Source organism: Vigna unguiculata, chromosome 7 (genome assembly GCF_037176805.1).
Source record: "Vigna unguiculata cultivar grain cowpea cultivar isolate G323 ecotype 2 chromosome 7, ASM3717680v1, whole genome shotgun sequence".
Lineage (NCBI taxonomy): Eukaryota > Viridiplantae > Streptophyta > Magnoliopsida > Fabales > Fabaceae > Vigna > Vigna unguiculata.
The window spans coordinates 38,176,175-38,190,180 of record NC_140798.1 but is presented as its reverse complement, the minus strand read 5'-3'; the positions used below and the strand labels follow the sequence as shown (position 1 = coordinate 38,190,180).

At 33.6% G+C, this 14,006-nt stretch overlaps 1 protein-coding gene across 1 annotated transcript; it reads right to left on the bottom strand.

The window, feature by feature from the left end:
- Window positions 1-1,830: 1,830 nt before the first annotated feature.
- Window positions 1,831-11,756, bottom strand: LOC114191704 (NAC domain containing protein 50-like). The gene is made up of 4 exons (XM_028081058.2): window positions 11,273-11,756; window positions 10,791-11,080; window positions 10,274-10,486; window positions 1,831-2,742 (listed from the first exon to the last, which is right to left on the bottom strand). The coding sequence occupies exons 1-4, from the start codon at window positions 11,505-11,507 to the stop codon at window positions 2,092-2,094; spliced, it is 1,389 nt and encodes a 462-aa protein (XP_027936859.1). The 5' UTR covers window positions 11,508-11,756; the 3' UTR covers window positions 1,831-2,091.
- Window positions 11,757-14,006: the final 2,250 nt, after the last annotated feature.

The following is a 14,006-nucleotide window of genomic DNA, read 5'->3' as shown; positions in this document are numbered from 1 at the left end:
ATTATAAGTTCATACCTTCCTTTTTAATTGAAAATTTTCGTATACAAACATTTCATCATCAATTAATTTCTTTAGAAGTCATACTTCTCTATGCTCACAGAACATATTCTATCTCATGAACTGCATAAAACATAAATCACTTTTAGCAGTCCAGTACTGTACAGCAGAGAGACAATATTGATGACATTTTATCATTAAAATAAACAAAAAATTATTTGTTATAAAAATAAATAAAACCAACAAAAAATACAGAAATATACTTATTTTATTAAATAAACATTTATTTTTTAAAACAAATAAAAAAAATGAACCCGACCATATTTCAATCTTTAAAGTGGCAAAAACAACAACAAAAATATATGCAGAAACAGAAAGAAAGAGATTCTACTTTACGAAAATAGAAGAAAAAGAAAACTGGATTACAGATTTGATCATTTCAATTTGATAATCTCAATTTCAGACTCAGAAACTTCTTCCAGTTTTGCTTAGTTTTAAACAAGCGCTGAAAGTCATGCATGCTTTTGTTAAGAAAATCTTATTATATTTAATACAGCTTTAGTTATGTGATTTGTTTAAAACAGTACTTTTCGAAAAAGATTTTGTTAAACTCAGGAAGAAATTAAACCTTTCTGCATTTGTGAAAATGCTGAAATGTTGAACACTGAAAAGGTGAACAGAGACAGAAAACAAAGAAAATGTTGATGTTGTGCATGGTATTTGGGGTGCAAGACAAAATTCTTTTTCCATTGGTTTCCTTTTCTAGCCCAACATTGCACTATTCTGCAGCTCTCCTACCACACCTTAGCATATATATATATATATATATATATATATATATATATGAACTGCAGGTACAGTCTTATGTCTCTTCTTTATCATGTGATAACAGTCACTGAGCCACGAAAACACTATTTCTATATATTGATATCAGAACACACCACTCATCACAGAGCTTATAAAATACCACTCTAGAATTTTCTTTCTTGAATCCTTTCACTCTGCACTCTCGTTTGTTTTCACAAACTGAACTCACAAAATACTCTCATTTTTACTTCAAGTTGATTCAACATACACAAGCATATCCAGCAAGAAAGGAACCAAACAACAAACACAGAAACTCTATCTCCGAGTCACGTCTACACCTTGGGTATAGATCCTCCTCCTGCATTAACTTTTTCTATCTGTTTTTTTTTTCTCATATCAGATTTTCCTATTAGTACTTTGGCTCCTGGTTCATGCTTAGGTATGATCCTGCATTTTAACTTGATAATAGGGTTTATGACATTCATATCCACCAATGTTCTATTTCTTTTCTTCTTTTTTTCACTCTTGGTAGCTTTCATTTTTGCTTAGTATGTACAACGGTAAACCATCAAAATTTTTGTGTGTTTGGTAGGATATTTTATGAGCTAGTTTGAGGCATTAATCTAATTAGTTTCTAAAATAAGATAATAAAATAATATAAGTAAACTTTTAATAATTAAAAACTATTTTAAGTCATCCTTGAACATTAAAACCCCCCTTTAAACTGTTAATAAAAGGAAAGTTTTTCAATTATTTTCCTTGAATAATAGTAATGGGAAGCTGCTCCATGGATTTTTATCAAATCCCATTTCGTCTTTCGTTGTGATGGCCAGGCACATGAAAAATTTATTGATAGTTTTAAGTCACTTTACATTTTCTTCTAAATACCATGTATGAGAAAGTCATTCACAATCATTTTAAGATAATTTTCACAAGTTTTTTTTGTGATGTAAACTTTTAAGGTGTTAAAAAACATTCTCATCACTTGAAATATGATTTGTGCAACCTCCTTAAGACTCAATGGAATGAACGTCATAAAATTTCAGCTTCAGATTGAGGTGCTAATCTATTGAATCTGAGAAGCAATAACTAACACTGGCACTGTCACAACAATGGGAAATTGAAAGTCATATGATACACAATGACAAGTTTGGGATTGTAACACTGACAAGTTTAAGCCATAGAAATGAACTAAAATCCTTACTCAAATAAAATGTCCCGAACACCGAGCTTCATTACTCAGCTGTAACTAACTTAAACTGATACAAGAGCAGGCATTGCCAATTTCTAAGGTTTTTGGGCCATTCTCTTCAAGTCCTCATTCTCTTTGCTGAGAATGTCAACACGAGACTGGAGGATGTTGATCATCGCTTGAGCGCTCATTATCTCAAACCTCATTGTCTCCTTTTCGACTGCAATCTTATGCATCTCGTTCTGCAAGTCCTTGATGAACTTGATACAGCTCGGAGACATGGATGACTCAAGGTTTTCAGCGTCAAAATCCGGTGCCTTAACCAGTGCAAGACTTTCCTTAGATTCAAGGGACTCTTGCAGGGAAAACTCCACCAGTGCAGACAGAAAATGTTTTTTCGGTGCAGAGTTGGTGGTGGCAGCACCAGCAGTGGTGGTTGGGAGTGTTGTTGCTGCAGTAGTTATTGTAGAGGAGCACGGATCCTGACCGGTTCGGATTGAATCTCCAGAAACATTAGAGTGGTTGGAGTTCAAGTTATGCCGCCTTCGTTTGTATATTAGAGAGAAAGGCTTTGGATTGTCTGTTTGGGGTGAAGGGTACTCATCCACTTGCTTACAATTATTATCATCCTTTTCAGGAGATGGATACTCAGCCATGCTTTCCCTCTTGCACACAGCTAGAAGATTTTGAGTTTCTATAGGAAGCTTGTTCACATCAAATGGAGTTTTGTTGATAGATTGAGTGTCCTGCAATAGAACACAACCGAATGTGAAACCAGGGAACAGCACATAAAACAGAATCAGTAACTTGAGATCATCAAATTTCAGATCCTCGATTAAGATTTTCAAGAGTGAAGGGTTGCTACAATTGTCACACATCAAGACTTCATAAAACAGAAGCTGCATTGTGATGCAACAATAAGAACTTGAACTGTTTCTCACAAAACACAGCATATGCTCGAACAGATATTACAAACAAACTTCCACCATCCACAATTGAGTCACTAGTCTTTTAATATGTTGTTAAAACTGGAAATCTTACAAAGCAAGAAAGACTACTAAAACACATACTTGAAAATACATATTTGATGAGCCAAGTTCCAAATCAGTGGATCAATGTTGGCAGATAGAAGCACAAAAAACGTAGAAGCTAAAACTTCTAATAAAATCAACAACATCATCATCAAACTACTAAACCAACGATTATGAATTACCCCAACCATAAAATATATCACCATATAACAGTAACTTCCAATCCAGAGAAGAGGAAAACAAAGGTGAAGATCATAACATAATACAAGCTGATTTACTCAGGCATCTTGGATCCATCATACCAAATAGCATACATAACTGAGATGCAATTCATAGAAAGGTGACTAACTAACAATTCAAATGTTATTTGTGGTAGAAAGGTGACTATGGCTGTTTCTCATGTTGCCATTTTGGGAGCTTTTGAAACTACAGGAATTTAGGAAGAGAAGGAATGAAGGAGAGAACAGTAATATAATATTGATTGATATATGATATGCATTGATACGATATGACCAGAGCATACACTCATTAATTAGCACCAGACTTTTAATCAAATCAAATAAAAGTATAATGAAATCTAGAAACCAGTCTTAAAAGGGTGCTACGAACCTAATGATGATTTCCTGCCCTGTGGAATCAAATAAGAAATACACTTTGAATACATGATTCCCGCAGATTCACAACCTTCCTCATTACACACACAAACTGTAGAGTCCTTTTTAACACATCCAAAGAGCGATTATAGTGAGCTCAAGATTCAATCAATGGCCCTTTTTCATAAACACTTCGGATTTTGTCTGATCTAAAGTTTTCTTTGTTACTGGATTTCCAGCAACCACTCAAAGCCTTAGAAGTCTTTGCATATCATGCCCCTAAACCTCCTAGCACAAAGACATGCAAGACCCCTACTTGTAATTAGAGAAGAGAGGAAAGATTGAATTGTTTCTCTTGATTGCAATATAAAAAATTTATACACAGATATAAATCGAAATGCTGCTAACCTAATCAAGGAAACAAATCACAAATTAAAATTGTACATAATCTGATTCGGGTGTTACAATAGTTATAGGAATTTCAGATTCAAAGAACTATGGAAGGAAATAGGGAATTCTGAGATGAAGAATTTCGAAGTTTTTTTATTCAGAAACAGAGCTACCAAGAATTGGTTACAAGAATGGTTGATTACCCATAATGTATTGAAGAGTAACTACCATAATGTACTCTCCAATACAGTTGGGCCAGGCTGCAACTATTACAATTTGCTTTTAACCCTTTCTTTTCTATCATTAACCACCCTTGAAAACATGTTCATCCTCAGGGATGGAATGAAGGAAAACTCCACAAAAGATCATAGTAAAACTCCCACATGACAATCCTCTGGAAGTTGATGTTTCCACTTTACCAAACCTTGTCACGGTTCAATTCTCCATATGCACCTCCTCCTCCAAGTCTTCATGCAGAAATGCAATTTTTTACATCATAAAGGTGTAGTCCTATCCAAAGTCAGCTACCAATGATAGAGTGATCTTAATGGTATTCATCTTTGTAAATGAACAAATGTCTTCTCATAGTCTATTCCATTTGTTTGGATATACCCTTTTCCAACCAGCCTGCCTTGTATCAACCCAATATATCATCAAATTGATATTTCAGTGTATATCCATCTAATTCCACATACCTTCATTCATGACTTGAACACAATTTTCATCCTACAGGTATCTTGGACAGTTTTGGAACTCCTGATAGAATCAATAGCTGAAACAAAGCTCTAATGTTGTACAGAAAGAGTATTAGTACATACAAAATGAGATATTTATACTTGCCTCAACAACACTTTTCTTTCCACAAACAAATCATTAATATCAAGTTGTTTTTTACTTCTTAGATACTAGTGCTGGCAGTATTTGTCAATATTATCTGCTTCATTTGGTAATTATATTTGTCCCATGTTCTATGCAGCAATTGCTTCTTCAGGATCTGCAGTTGATTCTTCAATAGCAACTTCTTCCTAAGGAGTCAATACTAGCGTATCCATAAGGAGAGAGCGTAACATCTCTGAGACTTAGTATCCTGATGGCTCTCCACTTGAATACGAGGACCAATGTAAAAGACAGCTTTGTAGGTTACATCCATGGTAAAACAATCACAAAGGCATGAAAAGTCTACGGGTTATAACACTTGTATCCCATTTTTCTAGATTCATACCCAATGTAAACAGACTCAGCAGCCAAGGGTCCAACGTGCAATGATTGCGGTTGTAAACATCAACAAAGGAAGTACAACCAAACAAGAGTTGGAGCTCTTCATGCAATTGACGACATGTCAGTACTTTGATGACAACCAAACTTCAACAATAAATCAATCTTAACAAGACAGTTCTCCTAGTAGGGTCATTAAGTAGATTCATCATGGAGGAGGCAGACAGTGGTGGGGCCATGACCACTCCCCCCCAAATTAAAAAAAAAATTACATCTCTATGCCCAAATTTTTTCTGGAAATAAAAATAAAAATATTTAATTTTAAAGTGTTGGCAACCCAAATATTCCATTTCAACATCCACCACTAACGGTAGATGAAATGGCAACAGTGGAGATCAAACTAATACCGCTACCTTGCTGGTTTGCACTTCTAAGGGCACATTGAACGTGCCAAAAAAACATCATGAAGGCAGGGAGGTTTTGAATACTTAAGTAGGGGCCCTTCAAATCAGGAATTTTTAATATGGCAACCCAAACTAAGTAAATAAGGAAACAAAACAAATAAATTTTGTACATAATCAACATCTTAATTTTAGTAATTACAATCACAATCGTACTTAATTACAAATCATACCTTATCATATTGCTAGGAAGGAAAATATTGTGCCTAAAGCCATAGTATATCAGAGAAGAATGAAAGTCCAGTAATAGTAAATACTTAGAAAGTTTGTTAGAATAGTTAGGCAAAGGAGAATAATAGATACACTTGTTGTGAGAATAGGGAGAAAGGAGGTTCACATTTTGTAGACAGAGCATTACCTCTTTGTGAAAAAAGAAATCCTTTGTGAAGGGGAACCCTAGGAGGAAACTATGATCTCCTATCTCTTGTTCTTTCATTCTATTCAATAAAAGTCTTTCTTTTCTTACTCTTGTCAATCCCTAGTTCCTAACAAATTGGTGTGACCTGCTGAATCCAAATTGGAGAGGAATGGATCAAGACGAAGCCAAATTCTCAACTTTAATCCGCAACAGAGAAACTGAGCAGACAACCAACAATCAAGGAGAGTACACTCCTAAAAACAATAGTGTAGAAGGCATCAATGACACAAAGGAGATGCTAACAAATTTGGATGGAAAAAAACAAGGTAGAATACAACAAAAGAAACGGGGGATGGTGACCTTTTATGAATAAGAAGAAGCTCCACACACATGGGTGAAGAAGGTGGAGTTACCAACCTTTGAAGGAAAACGACTCATTGGGGTGCATCAAGGGTGAAATTTATTTAACAAGTGAAGCAGGAGAGAAATTGAGGCTCGCATTCATCAGTATGGAAGGAAATGCAGTACAATGATACCAATATTGACACAAGGTTTCTGAGAATCCTTCTTGGGAGGAATTGACTACCATGTTATTAAGGAGGTTTCGAGGTTGAAGGAGAGGTTTGATATAAGAGATTGGCAGCATTGAGTCAAAACACAAGTGTGGAGTTATATGTTCAGGAGTTTGGGTTGTTGGTTGCTAAAGCTCCATTTACCACAAATAAACAATTGTTGGGGTATTTTCTTGCAGGGTTACATCAAAACATTGAAAGGAAAGTGTGCATCCACATGACCCAAAAGATTTGATGAAATATGGAGTTTAGCCATTGATATTGAAGAAGCAGTGAATAATGAAAAAAACCTTGGGGGTTACGGAATTCTTATGGAGGTATAAATCTCAAGTTTCAAGGAGGGGATGGAGTGGTGCCAAGAGGGCTCCAAAAAAGGGCTCAAGGATTGTGATCCTGGATGAAGGTGAACAAATTACTAAGGAAGGAGAAATTGTGATGTTGGAAAGTCAAGAAATGAGAGGATGAAAAGGGAAGGGAAAAACACTTGAAGAGGCAACATTGGAGGACAAAACTACCATTTAAGAACAATTACAAGAATTCAACCATGAGGACAAGGTTCTATTTGAAAGGGGAGGCCCTGTTAAAAAGAAAGCCCGTTTGGGGGGAAATTCTAATAGAATGAGCTGTTACAACTTACAATAGTTAGAGATTTTGTTACAACAGTTAAGCAAAGGAGAATAATAAATAAATTTATTAATGTGGATTTTAAGCTCAACCTCACAAAACCAAGTTTTAAGGTAAAGGTTGAACTCACTTATATACTATAATTTATTCATATAATAGTTAATGTGGAATCTCCAACCCACTACCTCATGCTAAGAACTCGACATCTAAAATCTGAGACTACATATTTGTAAGTGATCAAATGTAAATTCAATAACAAGTGGTACAGTATCTCCAACAGACTTTGCTAAGATAGGCTTTTGATATCATGTTCAAAAGTGAGTTTTAGACCTAACTCAACATTACAAGTTAGTTGTATGAAGTTGAACTAGGTTTAAAGTTTACTTTTTAAGTCGTATTAGAGTCTATCTCCGCAAGGTTTAGCAAGTCAAGTGAACAGTATGCAGAACACCATTCACAAGCACTACATTGTTGTGAGAAGGAGGAATGAGGTTCACTTTTGTAGATTGAGCATTAGCTCTTTGTGAAAGGAGAAATCTGTGTTGGGAAACCCTTGGAGGAGAGTGCTCTCCTATTTCTTGTTCTTTTCAACACAAATCTTTCTTTTCTCTCTCTTTTCAGTTCTTGGTTACTGACATACAACCATACCAACACCTCTAACACTGTCGTTTGTTAAAGTCATTAGGTAACTTGGTTTCATGACATTTAAGATGAGCTACCTAAGGCTTCTTTATTGTGCCACCAACAAAAACATTCTCTATTCATGCAAGATTCAAACTTGTAACTACCAGAACCCTTGATGTGCTAATTGTAGATAGTATCAAACCTTTTATGGAGTTTCTCCCTTCTGTGATGGAACAATTCCTCCTCAATGGTCACTTTTCCTGACCAATCTAACTCCTACATATGTACACCCTCACAAAGAAACCACAAAACTTAAAAGGTGTCACAAACTCACAATTAGGACTCTCAATGTTGGACTTGTTGGTAGTGCTAGAGAGGTTGCTTTTAAATTTCTGCCACTGTAGAAAGATATTTGGACATTGACTCCACTGCAAAAAAAATGGATCTCTTTATTCATCCTCTATGGCCAATTTAAGGATTAAGTTTGCTGAACCAAGACCATTTGCTGTAACTTCATCATTGTGTTGATGGCAACACCAAGCCCAACTAAATCAATGGCCTTGGACAAAAGTGACAACCATATCTTGTTTTGTCTTTGGAAGGGTGCACACCTTTCCAAAGAAGAGTATAGTTAGTGAAACAGATCATTTCCTACAAATGTACTCATAAAGAAGAAAATTATTTGGAAATTGATTCCAATGGTGCAAAATGGGTCTCTTTATTCATCCTCTATGGCCAATTTGTGGATTAAGGTTACCGAACCATGACCATTTGCTGTTAGAACTTTGCTGCAACTTCTTTATCATTTTGTTGATGGCAACACCATGCCCAACTAAATCAATGGACTTGGACAAAGTGACAACCACATCTTGTTTTGTCTTGAAAAGGTTCACGCCTTCACAAGAAGAGTAAAGTCAGTGAAACAGATTATTTCCTACAAATGTACTCACAAATTCAAGATCTATCATTTTGATCCCTTTTTCAAGCTAAAATGGCCCTCGACTCTAAAATTCGCGCTTGCTCATTTCTGTCCCATTGTCTTTGGAACTGGTAGTTTAAAGAATCCCATGATCTCACACAGACTCTTAAATAGCACAGGTTTCCACAATGTCACTTCCACAATGAGCATCGTGAATTTCAACATCAAAGACCAAAGTATATGCAAAAATAATGTTTTATGGATCTCCTGGTTCCTGATTTTGACAATAGGTTCCAGTGGTATTTGAACCACATACACCATGTGTAACCCAAACAGAGCTTGGTGCCTGTTTGGAAACAAATTATGTTGGGTAAGTAATTGCATTTTCCTCAAAAGGTCTCTTGGAAATCTGGCAATAGTAAGCCGTTATCCATCCGAAATAAGATAAGCCAAACACATGAAATTTGCCAGCTGAGTCACTCTTTTCTTTTAATTGCTTATCTATAAAATGCAAGCTTTTATGTTGCAAGATTCTTCTGAAGTTGAATACAGAATTTAGAAAAAGCAATCACCTATTTCAGAAAGCTCGACGAACATTCAGCGTTCAAGATGAAAAATTGTGCCACTCAAGCAATAGTTAAATGAACAGAGAAAGAAGAAGAGTTGTTTCACTTGAAAATCAAACAACAGTACCTACTAAAATTGTATTAGTGCATGGATTGATTTTCAGAGCTCAAAATCTAGGTCAATTAGAAAAGGAATAGCAAAATCCATTAAATCAATATAATATATATATATATATATATATATGTGTGTGTGTGTGTGTGTGTGTATGTATATATATAAAAGAGAATACGACAAATACCTTAAATACCTTATAGCTTATTGTATATTTTTTTATTATGGAAAAAAAAAATTAATACAACATTAATACGGCAATGAAGAAAGTGAAGGAATACAAAGGACAAAGAATCCAACAAGGGAATAAAGGATAAAACCGGACAAAATATCGAAGTAAAGTGGGGAACATTATTACTGCACATTTACAACTGGAGCCGACATATTAAATCGAAACGGACGGACCGGTTATCAATTCTACTATTCTTTTCCTCAATATTATGGCAGAAAGGGAGATGCAATGAATTTAAAGAATAAAGAGTCTCCCTTGACATGGAAGGCTAAAAAATACAACAGAGCTAGGATGATGCAGCAGATTGTAAGCTTATCACCATAGGCAATTTGTGAAAGGAGGTCTGCTATTACAGTACTAGAAGCTGCAATGGAGCATGTTTATATGGTAGAATTTTGGCCATTTGTCATGCACAACAGTATTTTTTTAATAAACATTCACCACTGATAACAGTTAAAATAAACATTCAACGGTTGCGCATAAATTAAATGTAAGGCATCAACAAATTTATTCAGCACAAATCCAAAAAATTAATCATTAGTAATATAATATACACCCGAAGAACTAGGAGCGAACTAACCTGTAGAACACCATTTCTCCCTTCAGCGCATAAAACACCATTGTTGCCTTCAACATGTGGCTGGTGGGCGATAGAGCCATTATGCACAGGGTCTGCCCCTGGAACCATTCCAGATGCATCATCCCACTCTTCTTCAACGAAAGGTGCATATCGTTGCCCATTTGGAGGTCCTATGTTATTTTTGTGAAACACTCTACATAAAACATACGCATCCTTCTCCATCCAGAAGAGAAATGCACAAAAATTATTAACCATGTGTAACACAATCAATAACAATGTCCATGGTGCAGTACATAGCAAACTATTCTTTTGACATTTACTAAAGAACAAAGCTCAGAAACCTGCACCTAAGTGTCATACAATTTTGGTTTGGGAACCTCATAAAATAACTAAGCTAATATCCTTAATTTACCAAGAAAACAGGTAGAACCCCAGTTGCAGCATTGAAACAGCACAAATACATACATTTTGGGGTCATCTCAGGCTTCAATTTTTAAAATTAATTCTATAGTCTCACCTGAGGCTGAGAGGATCCAGTCCCAGCCCTCTCTAACTCCTCATCAACAAGCCTGTACTCATGCATGACCCAATTAGTCCTCTTTCCATCAGGAGCCCGGCCACTGTGAAACACCAAAGTTTTCTTCAGTCCCACAGTCCTTTGGTCATGCTTCACTGGCCGATCATTTCCAGTGGCTTTCCAATACCCTTTGTTAGTAGCCCTGTTCATCCTCCCACCATTTCCATACTTCTTGTCCAATGCACTAAAAAAATACCATTCTTGGTCCCTAGTCTTCAACCTCGACTTATCTAAACACACATTCAACCCCGTTGTCAAAAATAAAAAACATCAGAAAACTGAAAATACCCAAAAAAAATCCATTAAAGTGAAGCAGCCAAGAAACCAAGCAAAACACGCACCCATCAAAATAAAACAGTAAAAATTCCAAATTTAAGCAAAAAGAAGTGAGAAAAGCAATTTCTTTAGGGGAAAGAAATGACCTGCTAGGTCCCAGGGCTCGCTCCTGTATATGTCCACTTCGGATATAGCATCAAATCGGAAACTTTTACCAGAAACCTTGCGCTTGAGGTAATAGATAACAAGCTCCTCGTCAGTTGGGTGGAACCTGAAACCAGGAGCAAGAGAGGTAGGTGGTGCAGCGGGTGCTGCCACTGGATTCACTGTAGTGGTGGTAGTGGTTGGTGGGGCTGGAAGGAACACAGTTTCGCGACCCATGCGGTTGGAAGAGAAAGAGCAAAGGGGTGATGTGGTGATTAGGGCTTCAGTGCTGAAGTTCCCTACGCCAAACGGAAAAGATGGGTCTTTGATTGAGGGTCAAGCAACAAAAGAGGGTACCTTCAATGACAAGAAATTCTAACACTTCGTGCCTTCCAGGGATTTAGATTTTCTAATTTCTTTTTCTTTTAATAATTCCTCCGAAAATGAAAATTAAGGTTGTCTTTGTGCTGTGCTATGTTGTGTTGCTGTTTCTTTTGAAACTCAGCATCTAAAAAATAAAAATCCAACCCTTTACTTTTGTTTGGATTTTTTTTCTTTAGTTGGATTACATTACTGCATATGAATAAATAATTAAATGTAGATATGGATTCAATAGGGCTTTTTGGGAAACCGCATGATTGGGTTTTCTTTTTTTCTCTTTTACCTATTTACTGTTTTCGATATTGGAAGTGAATAGATTATTTACTTCTTTTTATTGTCGTGAGGAAATAAGTTGGGACCATCCTCAGCATATTTCTTATCTGTGGCCCATCCTTGTCATTGTTATCCTGTTTGATTGTGTTCTCCTCACACCAATAATTTTGAGTCCAACTATGTTTATTCTTACTTGCTCAAACTCTCAAACTTACAAAATTATCCTATTTTAGTTTTATACAAATTCAAATTCTTACTATTCTTCAGTATTTTATAAGGTTAGAAGGTTATGGTGTGCATTTTTGTGTGAACAAAATTATATTTCTTTTGTATATATTTTATAACTATTTTGTATAATTTTGTACATTTTTCTTATATCTAAATTTGTAAACAGTTATATTATATTTTATAACTATTTTTACCCCTTTTATTACTTTTACATTGATTTTTAACAGGTAAACATAAACCACTATAATTATTTTGATGAAAAATTGTGTTTTATAATATTTATGATTAATATTTTGTATAATTTTTTATAAATTAATTCATTTTATCAATATTATACTTAACAATATATAAATTATATATATATATAATATAAGTTGAAAAATATTTTTTTCAATTATACATAAAACTAATATCTTTTAATACTTCCGGTGGAGGAAAATACATTATTGATATAAAAACATTTCATACACATTCATGTTTAGTGAAATACACAAGTATTCATAGAGAAAAAATTACAACTACTCAAAGACACAACTATTCACACATAACAATTATAACTACTCAAAAACACAAATATTCATACACAAACAATTTCAAAGTTTAAAGATTTTGAAAATGTTGTATTAAATTGAATATATTAACACATATAATGTTTTCATGAAATACATACCCATAAAAGAGAGTAATAAATACAAACTAAAAGGTTATTTTCTCTAACCTCACTTTTGCTATTTTTACTATTATTCATTTTAATTTATCTAAATTATTATTATTATTATTATTATTATTATTATTATATATATATATATATATATATTACCTTAATTTCAACACAAATCTCACTCTTTTATTTAATATCAAATTTGTCCGTATACATTAAATACGCACTGAAATCAATTAAATTGTAAACGTTCATTAAATTAATTATTGATTGTTAATTTATTTCAAACAGTTATATTAAAATAAAAAACGTATTTACAAATATTTAATTTCTAAAATTTTGAAATATTGAGGTATCATGATATATTATTGAATAAAATTTAAATATAAATTTTCCTCTGTTTCAATTTATATTTAAATAATTTCATTAACTAAGCTTGCAGTAAAAATTATTTTGATAATAAATCTCTGAACAAAATATCTACATACTAATTAAACATCTTATTACATATGACATAACATGTAATATCTATTTATATAAAAAATATTTAACATGTTAATCTTTTGGATAATACACTAAAATATTTAATTATTTTATTCTCATCTTGAAAATGTAATCACATTGAATTTCAACCATTGGTGTTGTCTTGTGTGTGAGTTTATTATTTTATTTATACTTTTTAAGTATTATTTGCCAAGACTAATACAGATGAATAATTTTGTTAACAAGTGAAAATATTACAATTATTGTAAAATAAAAACATAATATATTGGATAAATTTAAATATATATATATAACCATACTCTGTAGGTTAACATTTCAATATAAAAGAGGTTGATTGATTTTTGATTTTAAGATTTGAATTAATTGAGTGAACTACATATTCAGTGTAAATTTAATATAGAGAAGAAGTGTGAGTTTAATTTATTAATAAATTTATTTTCATTAAAATGTATTAAATGTTTTTTTAAAACAATTCATTGAATGTTGAATTATTCAAATGATAAAACTGCAACTAAATTATTTGTTTAAGAAAACATTTAATTCAATTGTTTGTTTTTTTTACATGTTCTAAGAATTCAGTTTCCATTTCTTATTTTTCCTGTCTTGGTTGCCTATCAAATCAAATGGATTGTTATATTTAATTTGGACTATCAGTCCAAAGTAATACATAATATAAATAATTTTATAAA

What these genes read in the sequence shown, in the direction of transcription:
- LOC114191704 (XM_028081058.2), bottom strand. Translation starts at nt 11,507, where the DNA reads ATGGGTCGCGAAACTGTGTTCCTTCCAGCCCCACCAACCACTACCACC. An exon ending in CGAGCCCTGGGACCTAGCAG is followed by an intron (nt 11,081 to 11,272) that starts GTCATTTCTTTC and finishes ATGTGTGTTTAG; the next exon opens with ATAAGTCGAGGTTGAAGACT. An exon ending in GGAGAAATGGTGTTCTACAG is followed by an intron (nt 2,743 to 10,273) that starts GTTAGTTCGCTC and finishes GTTCTATTGCAG; the next exon opens with GACACTCAATCTATCAACAA.